Source organism: Brachycentrus maculatus, unplaced genomic scaffold, assembly GCF_059751285.1.
Source record: "Brachycentrus maculatus isolate JH-2025_06_01 unplaced genomic scaffold, ASM5975128v1 h1tg000542l, whole genome shotgun sequence".
Lineage (NCBI taxonomy): Eukaryota > Metazoa > Arthropoda > Insecta > Trichoptera > Brachycentridae > Brachycentrus > Brachycentrus maculatus.
In genome coordinates, this window is record NW_028281286.1 from 133075 (window position 1) to 150933 (window position 17859).

The 17859-nt window shown below is 28.3% G+C and overlaps 1 protein-coding gene across 2 annotated transcripts; it reads left to right on the forward strand.

Moving 5' to 3' along the window:
• The first annotated feature begins 693 nt into the window (after nucleotides 1-693).
• Nucleotides 694-17483, forward strand: LOC148301566 (serine protease persephone-like). Of its 2 annotated transcripts, XM_088273065.1 has the most exons (10): nucleotides 694-1137; nucleotides 4330-4405; nucleotides 6795-6901; nucleotides 9103-9261; nucleotides 10078-10169; nucleotides 10954-11063; nucleotides 12487-12636; nucleotides 13553-13665; nucleotides 14579-14745; nucleotides 15366-15629. In XM_088273065.1, exons 1-10 carry the CDS (start codon nucleotides 1068-1070, stop codon nucleotides 15528-15530), a joined length of 1209 nt encoding a protein of 402 aa, XP_088129191.1. In that variant the 5' UTR covers nucleotides 694-1067; the 3' UTR covers nucleotides 15531-15629. The 2 variants fall into 2 exon arrangements, with proteins under 2 accessions (XP_088129191.1, XP_088129192.1); XM_088273066.1 differs by lacking the exons at nucleotides 4330-4405; nucleotides 6795-6901 and having other exon boundaries at nucleotides 729-1137; nucleotides 15366-17483.
• Nucleotides 17484-17859: the final 376 nt, after the last annotated feature.

Genomic DNA, 17859 nt, shown 5'->3' on the forward strand with positions numbered 1-17859 from the left:
TGTTTAATCCTAGTGCATTTAACCTCGACTCATAACGACTCATAACGCATGTTTGTGCTGAACCTTTTAGTGCATGTCGGTGTTCGGGTCGACCGAAAATCGCATGTGTTAAATGGTGCTATGGTAGTGAAGGGTGGTATTGTTTGCATGATGTGGTAGTGATTGTCCTGACGAAGAGACGGGTACGTCTCGAAACCGGTAGCCATAAAAATCTCGGTGAGTGGTTATATACAAATATTAGTAACATTTTTGTAAAAAAATAAATAAGTAATAATTAATAAATGTAAGTCCCTCTCCAAGCACAAAAGCTTAGTCTCTTTTTTGGAGAGGACTGCGTTTTTACTTTTAAGATTGTAATATGTAATAGTAGATGTCTAAAAAATAAATTTAAATTATTTAAAATAAACTTTTGTAACCATATCAAATAATAAAACAAAAATAAATTTTATAAAAATTAACCTATCCATATTTTTTCTGAATCAGGACTTCTTCGAATTTCAGTCTGTTGGGTTTTCAGTTGCATAATATGCAGTAAAGGCTTCCTGTTAGAGTTACGCTCGCAAATTTCCGGGACTCCTTACTATCCAGCCCGTATATTATCCTCACCGCAGTGCGGTCTCATGAGCCAGCTACCGGTGACTAGCCCTGCAGTTCCTCTTCATCAGATAAAAGAGAAATATTAATGTGAGAACTGGAATATAAATACGCCGGCAAAACCACGTATTGTCAGTACAACGCGTCAGTTCCGACCGAACTCACGTTGGCCAATCCCGCAATATTTATTAAGTTATAATATAGTACAATCGCGACGTATTTTTAAAAGAAGCAAATTGTACTAACAACTTGAGATTTTTATTGTTAATATAATTAAGGAAATCAGTGAGATACGGAGTATAACGTATTTTCCATTGTTACCGTATACGCGGGAAAGTTAGTTTATTTTTGTTAGTGTTGTGTGTTGTTGTTTTGTTTCGATACTAAGTTATACGAAGATTTTAGTGCGTTTATACACGGCGATTGTGAACTTGGTTTGTGTTGTAAACCAGTTATTTAGCAAAATACTAAAGATGTATAAATTACTACACACGTTACTTCTTCTCTCATCTGTATGTGGAGGACCTCTGACTCATTATAGTGGTAATTAGATTTTATATTTGTATTATATTTACTCAATTAACACGTATTAAGAATTATTTCTTCAAATCAAGTGATAATAACGAGTCTTAGTGAATAAACATGATTTCGTCAGTGATGTGCAAATAATGTAAATATCAATCAAAAGAAGTTTGGCTTATCTTATTTGTGCAGTTATTTTTTATGCAATAATTTATTAGACAATTGCCAGAGAGATGATCAAATCTTCTTATTTTTTATCTTTAATTTTTTTGTATATATCGTTGAAAAATATTTGGCCAAAGATAAAATTTTGTGCACACACACAGACGTATGTATATATGTATATATATATATATATATATATATATATATATATATATATATATATATATATATATATATATATATATATATATATATATATATATATATATATATATATATATATATATATATATATATATTCTACAAATGATTAATTACAATAATGTACCGAATTACTGAGTTTTCTCGTGCCTAAGGTATTTTTTATAATGCTTATTTATAAATCTTCACAAAAGAAAACAGTTTGTGACATGGTGCAATTTTTGTAAAATATGACTGAAACATAATTAATTTTCCTATCCTGTGTACTCTAAAAAAATTAAGGCACAATTATCACTAATCAAATTATTTTTTATTTTTCTATGCGTGAAAATTTATATGAGTACATAGTCCCAAGAAAAAAGGAGTACCTATATACAATAGAAAACTCGATTTTATTAGTTTTCACTAATTAAATACACATTTGGCAAATTTCTAATTATCTTATTTATATTCATTTTATAATTTCTCTTCTACTTTAGTGGATGTTTTATGGTTGGTGCTACTTTTTTGTTTGGTGTGGAATGTTTTGCATTCGGAATATTTGCATTCGGAAAAAATAGAAGTAAAATAGATATTTTGAAGGTGCTGGGTGTAGTTTTTTTAATTAGTATCCTTAGATGAGTGGTTATTGTGGCGCTTTATTGGCATGCATGATGTCCCGCTTTTGGTTACCATCTGGTATAACATTCATACATAATATTTTACCTCCTCACCTCTTTTTCAATAATATATTTCCCTGGTATTTGAACCCTGTATCAAAGAACTAGTGCGTTTGTTGGCGATTCTTTTATATATATATATATATATATATATATATATATATATATATATATATATATATATATATATATATATATATATATATATATATATATATATATATATATATATATATATATATATATATATATATATATATATATATATATATATATATATATATATATATATATATATATATATATATATATATATATATATATATATATATATATATATATATATATATATATATATATATATATATATATATATATATATATATATATATATATATATATATATATATATATATATATATATATACTATCCAATTTTACTGCACTACACTACAGTAGAATTATGTTAAACGTACGTTTAACATAATTCTACTGTATGAAATCCTCCTTATTATAAAATATTGTTCTATTTATTTATGTTTATTTTTATTGAATATACACACTCATGTCGATTCATCAAGTTTTAATAATTAATATAATAACTTTCAGTAACATTTAAAGTAGGTGCGCATTATAGTGTGTGTGTGTGTGTGTGTGTCTGCGTGCGTGTGTGCGTGTGTGTGTGTGTGTGTGTGTGTGCGTGTGTGTGTGCGTGTGTGCATGATAAAAATATTTCATGTTGAAAATAATACTCTTTCAAAATTTTTTTTATCCATACTAACATATTGATTAGGAAGTTATTTTTTCCGCATTTTTTCTTGTGCATTTTTATTTCTTAAGCTTTGTTGTAAATTTTGTACGAGGTATCGACACATCATTATCGGAATAAAAGATACGGTGTCCGCAAACCGAATCATCGTAAAGGAAGTTATCAGACGCGGGTCATTGACTATCGCTTGTTCTGTGCCAATACTGTTGGCTAACCTTCATCCTTCATTATTTTGTTTCGTCATTATTCTCTAACAACTGCGTTTAATCGTCGCTCACAAGGGTAACCGGACGACTTATGAATCGGAATTAAATTGATTTCCCTCCCGTTTTCACGGTAACACTGAGACTTGTACAATGCGTTATTTTTATATCATTTATTTTTTAGATACTATCTGACCAGTTGATTGTTATCATACATATTCTTTTTATTTTCTTTTAAACCATTATTAAACTTAAACTTAAAACTAGACGTTTTAAGCACTCGTGTTATATTTTTTTGTATTCATTTTAAAGGAAAAGTCATTGAAACATCTACATTTTATCATTTAATGACAAATGAAGAAAACACTTTAATTTAATAATTTCATTGCATACCCACACGTTCATATTTAAGTATCTATAAAACCTAATGGACGAGTATCTATATTTAAAAAAGAAAAGAAAAATATTGAACAACCCAATTTAATTAGAGTTATTCACGAATAAACCAGAAATATTCAAAGCTACTGATAAATAGAATCGATTAAATAACCGGTAAAACTGCTATTATTTATTTTTCAATGACATTAACTTAGTATCATGTTATCATGATTTTAATATGTACACGATATTTTTTTTTCTATTGACAGTCTCAAACATATTTTCAACGTATTCAAAATATTGTTCGAGAAATTCATTGGCCGATGTTCTTTGTTATTTACGTAAAATAATATAGCGTTTTTTTTAGAGGTTTGTTTTTAAACTGGCGTCATTGTTTCTACAGACTGTCAATTTGACCTGTTTTTGAAACCATTGACGTTTACATATTTAAATCCCTAGTGGCCTTAGACAAGTGTTATATTTTTATATTAAAATCATCATATTATTCCACAAAAGTAGATGCCAAATAGTAACAATATTTTCACCATTGAAAACCTTTGGCTTGGAAACTAGCGTTTTTTACATTAGTAAACCCCAGACTAGTCTTTGACAAGTTTTTCATTTTCATATTTAAATCATCATGTTATTCCGCAAAATTGATGACAAATCAATCATTACAGTCTTAAACTCAAAATATTGTTGGCAAATGGGTGAACGGAGGCCACTGAAAACTGTAATGTTATGGTTTTTGAGATCTTAACCTAAAAAAACTATCCTTTGATTCGTGCCGCCATTATGAATTTGTACATTTGATGTAACATGATGAACTTATTTTCAGACGACAATGACTGCACATTACCAAACGGTGAAACAGGGGAGTGTCGGCTCGTTCACGATTGTCCGGAAATCATAGAGTAAATATTCATTTTAAATCACGCCTCAAGTCTTTCCTTTTCATTCATCATTGTCTTTATTCTCTACACACGTCACCCTTGCCATCTTCTTGATATAGAAAAATACTAAATCACTTAACTATCCACAACCCTAATTTGATAACCAAATCTATTTGTTTTCAAAACGATTATCTTCTACGTGTACTCGCTCTGCGAATAACCGAACAAGAATAAAGAACAATTCGATTATTTAGGTTAAAAAAACATAAATCAAAAATATTCTTAAAAAATATCATTTACACAATTAAGATAGCTAGAAAAGGTTAACAACGAAAATTCATTATTGATGTGATATCTGCATAAATAAAAATGCAAATTATCGTTTGTTTAAAACCTACAATTATTCACCATTTGTTTTGAAAATTGACACAACGTTGCATTTGAATACATACGTATTATAAATATATTTTTTTTAATAAACCTTTTTTCACCGCAATGGCAGCGTCATCTATTGAACACAATAGCAACACACGCAAGACCAAATATTGCTCATGCGTTTAAACAGGATGTTTCTTGACAGCAGCTGTCTCTTATAATTTTCAATGTTCTCGATTGCATTGTTGATAAAAAAAATACATTGCTTCACAATCATTTAAGATATTTTTTTCCTTTCCGTTGGACTAGACTGAGCCATAGTGACGCGTAGCCGTATACAGCCAGTTTTTAGTAATTTTGATTACTTTGGCATGGCTGTAAAACGATCATCTCTTTTTTAAATTGAAATATCAAACGTCTTTGTCTAAACATGTAATCGTTTAGTTAGGTAAAAATAACTATTGTTCTTATCAATTATAAGGCTTCTTTTGCTAATTTTATTCATGAATCTTTTAAAACCAGGGATAGTACCTACACATTTAATTAGCCTATGTCTTACCATTATTATAATTTTATATCAATGATCCAATTCTGACATGAATGAGATAATTGACATCACTAAAAATACTTTATTATTCTTTTTGATAAATCATTAACATCACTCTAAATAATACAATTTTCATATTCATTAATACTCTCTTGTAATATCCGGAAGTTTGTGATTTTTCTTCTACTTATTTCTTAATATACATATATTCAAAGCATTTGAATCAATTGTCCTTTCAAAGGCATGAAAAAATAATGTTTCAATGCTTTAAGCTAATCATTTCATTTCAATACGTAGAAAGTTTAATAGGAAATGAAGGAAGAATATATATGTAATACATTTAGACAGCTTTTCAGATATTTACTCATTATATATATATATACAGGTAGCGCAAAGAGTATAAATGATTTTTTTTTAATTATTAAGAATATACTAATGAAACTACATACCAACGCCAAAAACACATATCGCTTACTCCATTTAACAACGTCATAAATAAAAAAAACTTGATTTTTCAGGAGATCGTTTTTAAAGTTTAAGAATATAATAAAATGTATTAACAATAAATATAAAGACACTTATTGAACTTTTTACTATGCAACAGATCTTTGTAGGTAAAACCTGAATGTTTTTTTTGTATTTGAAATAATTTCAGTATATATAAAAAAAAAAATAATTAGAAAATACATTTTTTTCGAAATTCAGAAACAACACTTTCTGCCCTGTAACGGGTAAATATTAAGTTAAAAATATGTCGCTTTTGCTGGGATATAGTACATTTTCTGGGCATTCCGAAAACATGCACAACTGAAAATTCATGATTTATGATACATGACGTTCTTGAAAATTCTCCTGCATTTTTCTTATAGGACATTTGATGGCTTGAGTTTTCGTTTATAAGCCTAACACAACGCGCTTCAAAAGTCAACATTACTCGAGAAATCGTGTTATATTAGTTTGCGTACTGTTAATTTTGTTTCAGTAGTTCTGAATTTTATTCTATTTTTTTATTGTATTACCACTATGAGCTTTATTTTACATCACGTTTCGAAAGAATAAAGAAGTTTTAATTACACCTGTAGATGAAAACATCTGTAGTTTTCGAAACTTGTCGTGTGTGATGAAATAAAACTCATTGCGTGATATTATACGTGTTTAATTTTTTTTTAATAATCAACATGTCATTCCACAAAGTTAATGCCAAATCAATAAATAATATGATATTTGGACAATACAATACTATTTCCCTAGCAGAAAGGATGTGGTTTAATATGTACTTAATGGTTTTTATTTAAATTAAATAATTGCATGCCCAATTTGTGCATGATTGGAGGCAGAAGAAATTACATTACTGTAATGGTGGTTTCCCTGGCTTGTATTTATATGAACTTCCTTCGCTGGCATCTTCTCTCGGTATCCGTTATATTGACGATTTCATTTGTGTCTGTATTCGTATAAAATGTTACTTAATTTTAAAACGCATTTCAGATTAATACAGAGTCGTTCGGGAGTACATAAGAATTCTGTGAGATGCGGGTTCTCACATCTTACTGAAGTAGTTTGTTGCAATAAAAACGTCAGCGCTTTGAATCAAGGTAAAAAAACTAGGCCTTTAACAATAATTATTCGTTTGTTACTAACTCCAACAAAATATATACACATGTACATATTTGTAGTCGGTTGTGGTTGGGTTCTTAGTTCCTCTTAAACACCTTGGTTCCTACTTCCAACAATAGTATTCAAAGACCCTACTTATCATACATACACCAAATTAATGAGAAAAAGTATTCAAGTGTACTTGTATGTAATACAATGGCCAAGTTTAAAAAATCATTATTTTGTCCGGACTACGGAGATTACACTGATTATAGTATTAACTTGTATCGTTGTGGTCTCTTGATGAGTAAAAAATAAGCTTTTTGCATTTAAAACGCGTGAAATATGTAGGAACGATGTCATAAAGATGTTGAGTGTCTTTTGTTTTTTTCGATTATTTAAGTAACTATAGAACTGATAGGATATCACAAGATAGCTGTCATTTATGTATAATAACGGAATCTTAAATATTTTTAGGTTAGAAAATTTGAAAAATTGTTATGTTTTATTAATGTCAAATGTTTCAATTTCAAAGCACAAAAAGTAGGGAAACGTAGAATAATATTATTATAACAAAAAAATGATAATGTTTACAGTAAGTTAGCTGTTTAAAACTAAAAATAATTCAATTATTGCAAACTTCCCAAATGGATCTGCATAGCGCAACTAATCAATGTAGTCCTTACGCATATATCGTAAAAATCTACATAAATTTATAGATATTTAGATTCAAGCGTTATAGTAGAATGAAATAGCCCGAAAATATAGGAGTATCTCAATATCATCACTTCGTTATTTCTGAAGAGCCCTTTGAACTCCTTTCCCAAATACCTAGTAAATAATACTCTCACTGTTCTAAGCATCTTACAGCAAGGATTACGCAATATTTCATATGGGAGCATGTATTTGTGGTATAATATACTTAATAGGGGGTTTGCAAAGGTTGGCCCTATAAATAACACGATACATCATAACACAAAGACGAATAAAAATTGGTCCTAAATTAATACTTCTTTCTTTATGTTTAAATTAATGTTTTGCAAAAATTCAGACTACCTGTTGCTATCTTTGTAATACCAAAGGGATGACTGGTATTCGGCATATAGTTTCATATACTTTAATTGGTCATCATTAAACCCACTCATAAGTTTCTTTAAAAAATACATACACACACGCACACATACTCAAACACACACACACACACACACACACACAGACAGTATATATAAACATATACATATTTATTTATATAAATATATATATAAAAAATTATATATATATATATATATATATATATATATATATATATATATATATATATATATATATATATATATATATATATATATATATATATATATAATATATATTTTCTATTTAAGTTTTACTTATTAAATACCACTATTATTTAAAATTTACTGTGACACTTGTTTCGATGCACCGTTTTCAAACACCGTATGATGCGGAATACATCTAAACACGTGCCACAGTCGATTTTAGGAAATAGTGGTATTTAGTAAGTAAAACTTAAATTAAAAATGGATACATTTTATCACAAAAAGACTGCCGAATCAATTAATGAAAATATAATATAAATCATAAAACCTAAAAACTACTTTTGTTTGAGATATTTTTTCTGAAAAAAGTTAAATTTTCTAATAATTTGTTTCTGTTACTTAATTTTATTTAATTTTTATCTCAATTTTAATTAATCTACTGTTTCAATGATTACAGAAAACACTTGTTTTTATACCACTTGAGTTATTATTTTATTAAAATTAATCACTTGAATATACCACTTTAATGAGTTTTATTTTATTCACGACTAGTTTCGAAAACGACAGTTATGTTCATCTATATGTTTTCAGTGGTATATTCAAGTGTTTAATTTTAATAAAATAATCATGTCATTCCACAAAGTTAATGCCGAATCAATAAATAATATAAGTTATTATTATTAAGACCTGAATGATGGAAGTTTAGCTTCTGAAACTAGTAGTCTTTAATAAAACTCAAGTGGTATAAAAACAAGTGTTTTCTTTAATCATTCTAACATGTCTTATCACAAAGTTAATGCCGAAACAATAAATAAAAATCTACTGTTTGATAAGTATCTAGCAAGTTTTCGTTATTTCTTCTAAATTTTACAACTTTCCTGCAAAATGCATCAATTCATTGTTGTCGTTTTGTGTTTTCCCAGCCGGCGATGACAGGATCATCTTCGAAGATAACAGTCATTACGAGCGACCTTCGTGGAATGCGAGGATAAAGCCGACCAAGAGGCCCACTACGACCACCACTACCGCGGCCCCAGAGGAACCATTCCTGTTTGGAAATGATGAAAATAAAGCTGCTGCAGGTACACGCTATTATCAACATGATTCGAAGTTTCATCGTCTTTTCGACAACCCGTTTCACAATCACCTTGTCTAAATGAAAAGGCATATTTAAGTGATTTGATGCCATCAAATTTTATTTGTTTTCTTCTTCAAACCCTTATCCGCACCCGGTGGTGCATAGGGCGCTGCATCATATAAACTTATTCTTATCTTGTTCGTATAATATATAAGTAAGGTGAGAATGTAAACAATATTTGATAAAAAATTATCTATATACATAGTAAAAAACTGACGTTGAGTGTATAAATATCTATCGTATAATGTATGCAGATAAATATTATAAATAATTTTAAAATTATGTTTCAAACGAGTCAACAGGCTGGCTGTCGACATGATTATGATACGAGTCGTAATAATTTCTTAGAATTATAATAATAAAATTTAATTATTTACTATATCTTTCTATGTATTATCATCCTAACCTTATTTGTAAAACATATTTGAACTAGCTAATAAATCGTTTGTATTTTACCACTTCAGTATTACATTTTTACGACTTGTTTCGGAAGCTACAATGCTTCCATATACAATTTTTGAATATAAACTACATACTGTGTATGTCGTATATACTATGTAGTCTAAATATAAACCCGTAGATGGAAGCTTCTGTAGCTTCTGAATCTAGTCGTAATAATATAACTCTCAAATGGTAAAAACAAGTGATTTATTTATAATATGATCATGTCTTACCACAAAATGAATGCCGAAAGAATAAATAACATCCTCAGGATAATTATTCGACACGTACCTATATTCTTTTATTTTTATATTTTCAGCATGTAAAACTTATATAGACGAGAAGGGCCCAACGGTAGAACCACATATACTGTATGGGGAACAAGTAGTAGCAGGAGACTTACCACATATGGTAATATTTAATTTAATGTTTTTTTTAATAGTTTCAAACATTCTAAATAAACTAAATTTACTATGTAAACACTATTAGTTACTTAAATATTTAAGAAAATGTAGAGAAAAAAAAGTGAGGCCATCAAATCACAGAAAAAAAATAATGGTCTACTTCAGGATTCGAATCCGGGTACTTTGATTCCCAGTTAAGTTGTGCATTATCCAACTAAACTTTAAATAAACAAAACTTGAATTTGACAGGAAAATGCTTCAGTCATGGAATATATACATACAACGAATTTTTAGTAATATGGATGTCAAGATTTTAAAAATAAATTGTTATCTCAAACACAGATTTTGAAAGATTGAAGTTCTGTATATTCGCATACCTACCATATTTGCATCTCATTCATTTATTCCATCATTCCTTCATTCAACCGTTATTTTTTCAATAATTAAATTCAAAACAATAAAAATTGCGTAAGGTTTTTTTTTTCGAATTATTGCACAAACTAGAAAATGGCTTTAAATATATTCTATTCTTTTGTCTTATTTTTTAGACCATTTATATTATAATAATATTTTGATAGTTTTTAAATATTAACAAGTGCTGGATTCAACCTCAAAAAGGTGTAGTCATCATAATTGTACTAATATGTAAGCATACATTAACATGAAGGAATCACTCAAACCAGCCAACCAGTCGTAAGACCTTTGTAATACTCGGAATTCCATATTCTTATTTCGATAAATTTCCATATGATATTTAACGATCAACTTTTTTCCTTTCATGAATATTTCAGGCAGCTATTGGATATATGAAGGAAACAGGACTAGAATTTGACTGCGGAGGAACTCTCATCTCCGATAGATTTGTTTTGACAGCTGCACATTGTATATTAAATAAAAATAGGTAAGAACGTGTCCATATTTCGTTAAGTCTGAGTCCATAAAGCTTTAAGCTCTTAGTTAAAAAGTCAATAAGTTCCATTCACCTTAACTCTTGCTCTAAGATTGTTTAAAACATATAATAATCATAGTCTAAAGCAAGGGTAGCCAACCCGCGGGTGCCTACTTGTAGCCCGCGAAGCATTTCATTTTTTTCCCCTTAAATGTACATAAAACTACCAAAAGAATTTCCATCGTGCGTAGTTCCATATATGGATATATCTTACTATCGTGGTAATTTCTTCTTTGGTATATTCGTGTTAACAAACAATCACAACATTTCGCGATCGACTTTAAAATACACATTGATAAGAATACAAGCTGCTATAACCAACTACTAGAGCGACTCAAATTCAAAATGCTATGTAAGTGCTAGTTTGCAATAGCCACGATACTAGCAAAAAGTCGAAGCAATATTCAAATGGTGAAATGGTTAAGGAATGTTTAGAGAGTGTCGTTAAAATTCTGTGTGCAGAACAGAAAACGGATTTCTCAAAAAAAGCCTATCTCGTCAAATTATTACTTGGCGTGTGGAGGACATTAGAAAACAAATTGAAGATAATTTGAAAAAATTCTGACAAACAAAATCAGACATCTCACTAAATATATTTTTTTATTATAATTTTTTGTATTACCTAACTCTGATCTAATAATATGTTTAATTCATATATTTGTAAAATATTTTTTTTAAAAAACAATACATTACATGTTTGCTTTGAATAATAAAAGAAATTTTGTTTTATGGCCCGGTAAGAAATCTCATTTTTAAAATCTGGCCCGGCTGCTGAAAAGGTTGGCCTCCCATGGTTAAAATTATTTTAAGTCACGGTATTACTGACGTATAACATTTGTAATTTTTTGACAATATATCACACACATTATATTATATGCCTCTTTATCTTATTTTCAATTATTTATACGACTGGTAAAATATTCGAAATTATTATTGATATGAATGTACCTTATAAGAACGGTATGATAAAATAATATATTTATCTCTAGTTTTATGTGAACGGCGTTTTAACCTAGGCTGCCCCCTATAATTGTAACAAAATATAAGAAAATAACAATAAACAATAATAAAACAAAAATCTTTGATATAAACAAAGACTTCTTGTTGAATTGAAATAAATTAACCAACAAATAAAATGAAACACGAGTACGGTTAGGTTAGATTATGTTATTGTCATGGCGGTGTATTTCATTAAATTATTTTAAAAAATAATGAAACCAACGAGAATTGTTAATTGGATCTCTCGCCATTTTTATTTTTCATTGTTACAATTATGTAATTATAAAATAAAAAGGTTTAATTAACAAAAATTAAGTTACGTTTGTAGAAAAAATATGATCTACTAATTTATATTTTGCTTTCTTTTTTATTTCAGTATTCAACCTTCTGTAGTCCGACTTGGTACAGTTCAACTCAATGGCACATTTGACACAGCAGATACAGATTTTGCAGTGAATAAAGATGACATATTCGTACACCCCAAATACAATAGATTGAAAAAACAGCAAGACATCGCACTAATAAAGTAATTAATTTTATTTCATCATATACATAATAAAAAACAAATTACAATAATGTGTTCTTATAGAGTTTTCTCGTCCTAAAGGCACATTTTACATAAAATTTTTAAAAAATTCATTTTTAATTTCGGCAGTCACTTTGTGGTAAAATCTATCCATTTTTTCATCTATCCAGTTTTTCTTAGTAAATACCACTATTTGAGAAAATTGTTTTTACAATCAAATATGATATGGCTGAATGATGGTATTTTAGATCTGCCCGCTTTCATTATCCACTTTCGAATAGCACTTTTATATGTATTTGGTTTCTATTTATAATAAATTTATAGATAATGGAAGCAGGTTGTACAATTTTATTGCACAATTAAAGTTCTTTTGACGGAAAGACGTATATGATAGATTTTGTTTGATGTGTACCTGTGTTATGGATCTTGTAGTTCTTTGTACGTTGCCATAAAGTATGTTGATTTTGATTTGTGGGCTTTGCTATAAGATGCTTTCTTTTGTTATATGAGAGTAATTTTAAAATAAATAGTGCGGGGTTGTGGTCCCGTGGTTAGTGTCGCAGACTCGGTTCGAACCCACTCTACCACAATTTGATATCTATTTCTAATAATGAGAAATAATATGGTATTTTTGTAAATAATAACAGCACAAATATTGCAAATGCTTACGTAATTATTACAAATGAATCACTAATAATAAATATATATTGAGTGACTCTGATTGTAATCCTCTATCCATATGGATCAGGACCGCAAAGTATGGAGAGAGATATTTTACCATAGAAGTACTGGGAAGTCACGATACTCAGTCATGCGGAATTTTAAGGTGGCAATAATATGTTTATGTTACAACTAATGAGGTTTCCGAAGACATACATTAATTATTTAAAGTTTGTAATTCATCTTCAATTTATAGGTTAGACAGACCTGTTCCGTTCAGTAAGATGATATACCCAGCGTGTGTCGATACGAGTGAAGAAGACCCGACAAATGCCTTATATATTGCTGGCTGGGGAGGAACTGAATCAGGTTTTTATTATTTTTAATTCATAATTTATTTTGTTCATCTTACCAAAATCAATGCGATATGGGTGTTCAATAATGGCAGACTTGTGAACGTTACGCAAGTAGATAAATAAATCACTAAAGCCAGCCAGATTCCAGGTCGTAAGCCCTGGAATGCCATCTTCTTTCACATAAAAACAATAGCTTTGTCTCAAGTTGAGAAACCTACTGAATCATGTTTTTATTATTTTTAATTCATAATTTATTTTGTTCATCTTACTAAAATCAATGCTATATGGATGTTCTATAATGGCAAACTTGTGAACGTTACGCAAGTAGATAAATTAATCAGTTAAGCCAGCCAGATTCCAGGTCGTAAGCCCTGGAATGCCATCTTTCACATAAAAATTATAGCTTTGTCTCAAGTTGAGAAACCTTTGATGTATATTTTTTTCAACGATGAGACATTATTTCCTCTATAAATAGTAGGTATGCAATAACGATGTTGTAACTATTTTTATAAATATAAAAATTAACGTGTTTGTTAATCCCTTTTTATTCAAAGGAAGCTTTTTCAAATGAAACAGATCATTTAAATTTTAATATTAATACTCTTATTGGAATTCTTAAGTGAATATATTGAAAATATATTCATACTTCTTCCTACATATTATCAACTTCACTTAAATGTTATAAATTTTGAGTTCAATCACCTGAGCCTACATAATATATTTCAGATAATATCACATAATATTTTTTTCCATTACTTATACCGATAATTCGCCTGGATGGATATAAGAGTGTGAGTACAGTTGCCATTGAAAGAGATTTCCCTACTTTTTCCGTGAAAACTCTCAATGTCGGGAGTTTTTTTAAACCCAAAAAAAATTATCGAATTATCACAATAACATTTTTTCACGCTCATCCTTTTTTACAGCTGAACGCAGTCCAGTACTACTGAAATCAAACGTGTCCGCAGTACCCTTACAGACGTGTAATCAGGCATTTACCGGGGTGGCGTTCTTTAGAAATCACTACCCCAACGGATACCTTTCTTCTCAGATATGCGCAAAAGACCTTCTCAATACTACTGACACGTGTCCGGTACGTATATTTTTTATAATTTTTTTTTTATAATAAATATAATTCTTTTATTGTTTAAATATTCGGAGATTTTCACGAAAGATTCCCTTCACACATTATTTAAGTCATATACAGGGTTTTCATTAAAAAAAAGATATATTGTACCTGAAAAAAATATACATCTTTTAGAAAAAAAACTCCCAGAAAAAAAAATTAATAAGGGAAAAATAAATATGGCTAAATTACATATATATATATATATATATATGTATATATATATATATATATATATATATATATATATATATATATATATATATATATATATATATATATATGTATATATATATATATATATATATATATATATATATATATATATATATATATATATATATTTATATATTTATATTATTGTAGTCTTTGGACCTTTTTAGAGGCTTTTCTCAGCCGTCTTTTATAGAAGGGAAATAGTATATCGTCAAATGTCATCCCCAAATCCACTCGAGATTATTTTACGAATCCTTTAAGATCTATACATGTTAACAGTATCTAAGTACGCAAAAATGAAATCTAACTGTTCTGTTACTGTTATTTAACTGTTCTGTGTAATAATGACTTTTGTCTCTTTGCTTCTCTAGGGTGACTCCGGTGGACCACTTCTTGAGCAACTCGTGGGGGCCGAATCCATGTACAAAGTGGTCGGAGTAACGTCCTTCGGAAAGAAATGCGGGACTAATTCTCCCGCGATATACACTAGGGTGTCCAGTTACCTAGCCTGGATTGAAGGATACGTGTGGCCATAGAAATCAACTCTGACTGTATACTAATCATTATTTTATAAGGATATCAATCACTATGCTCTTGAACCACCATTAAACATACCCAAGAATTTTATGCGGAAGGAATCAAACTGCATTTTACTAAGTCATTATTTTCTTTATATGACATCTTCTTACAGAGGTTGGCTACAATTATGGTGAATTTTATCTTCTTCACGCCGCACAAAATAGTTCTCGTTACATATATCTGTTTACGTACCATTCCCATAATTCTCGTAATCATATGTTGTGGCGTCTCCCTAATCTTAGTCTTCCATGTATGCTCCTCTGGATGAGTTCATTGATGGTATATCATATTTTGGTCCAATCATAATACCGAGATATTTTACGAGAAGTTTACAATTTTTTTGTAGCAATATCGTTTTAATTACAGTTAGTGCACTTTTATAAAATAATTAAGGAAGACAAGAAAACATATTTGAATAAAACACGATCCTGTTAGCGAAATTTCAAAATGAGGAGTGGTTTCGTTTACAATATAATAAACAAGGTTTATACCATTTTTTTACACCAGACGTCATATATAAGAAGTCACAAAAGAATAAGTTTTAAATTTATATTATGTTCACAAAAAACGTGGTTTAATCGCTTCTTTGTTTAATACTATAGGTGTGCGGTGGTTCACAGACTAAACTCCTTAAAACTAATTAATTGTACCTATTTATTTAGTATTTTAACATTAAATGGACACCGGAAATAATTTATGAAAATAAATGTTCAATGAATATAGCTAATAAGAGTAGTTGAATATCAAAACGTTTCTAATTACCATTTTTTAGTAAAGTTATACTCTTAAATTGCGTATGTGGTCGGAATGAAACGAATTTATACTAATTATTATTGATCATAATTTCGTTAATCATTTACTTTCAAGCACCTAGTTAAACAAGTCAAATAGTTTTATTACGCCTTAACCCTCATGACAAATGAATGCTCCTTTTTATTTGCTCGATGATTTTTTTTTTTAAATAATCATAATCTGAACTATCGTAAGTTGAGGTATTACTGACGTGTGGTATTTTTAAAATAAATCATACACATTATATGAAATGCTGCTATTACTTACTTGTGATTATATATATATTTATATATATACGACTGGTAAAATACTCTATATGTTTATTGATATGAATTTACTTTTATTAAGAGTGATATAATAGTAATATGTTATGTCTAATTTTATGTAAATGGTGTTTTAACCTACATTGCCACCTATAATTTTAAACCTTTCAACAACAACGATCTTTGATGTTTACAAAGTCCTATTGTTGTATTGAAATATTAACAAATTTAAAAAAAAAAACATAGTCAAGACACATGAAAACGCCGGACTTAATTAAAGTACTTAATTAAAGTACCGGAAATAGCATTGAATTACTTCAAAATACAAATAAACCAATAACTGAACATTGTATTTATTATGGACTTGGTCCCTTTCTTGTATTTTTAGACCTCAAAATTTGATATTATCCAACATGTTATTTTAACTTTATTATTAAATCGTTTAAATACTATTACATATTTGATAAATTCATGTTTAAGGTTATTTTGGGTACGAAACTGGAAATACTTAAATCGTCAACAACATTAAAACACACTATGTATTCTTAAAAAGTTTTTTCACGAATAGCTCAGTAACATTTTCACTAGATGATTCTAGCTTTGTTCCCAACGCGTCTACATTATTTAATATTTTAAAAATCCTTTCTTAAAACATATTGCAAAGAATGATTCAAATATTATTTCAAAATGTGATAAATTTGAACGTAATATTTCATTTGTGTCTGAATATTGTATTTTTGTATCAAAGTTGTAAAGGAATTATTTTATAGTAAAATATGTGATTCAAGAATTCAATTTTTGTTAAAAATTCTTATCGTAAAAAATTCTGTTAAGAAATAAATCATTTTTATTTTATATTTGATATTTATTGGATTTATGTACAAATCCCCTTCCTCCTTTACAAAAAATTGAACTTACCAAAAATAATATATATTTATTTATTTATAAATATATATATATATATATATATATATATATATATATATATATATATATATATATATATATATATATATATATATATATATATATATATATATATATATATATATATATATATATATATATATATATATATATATAAATAATATTAAAATAATAAAATATCATGACATGAACTTGACTCGAGATATAAGCATCGGTTTTTAAATTAGATACGATTTACATAACAAACAAAAAAAATCTAAAATTAAAATAAAATTAAAATAGAATTCTTCAAAAATTATTTTTG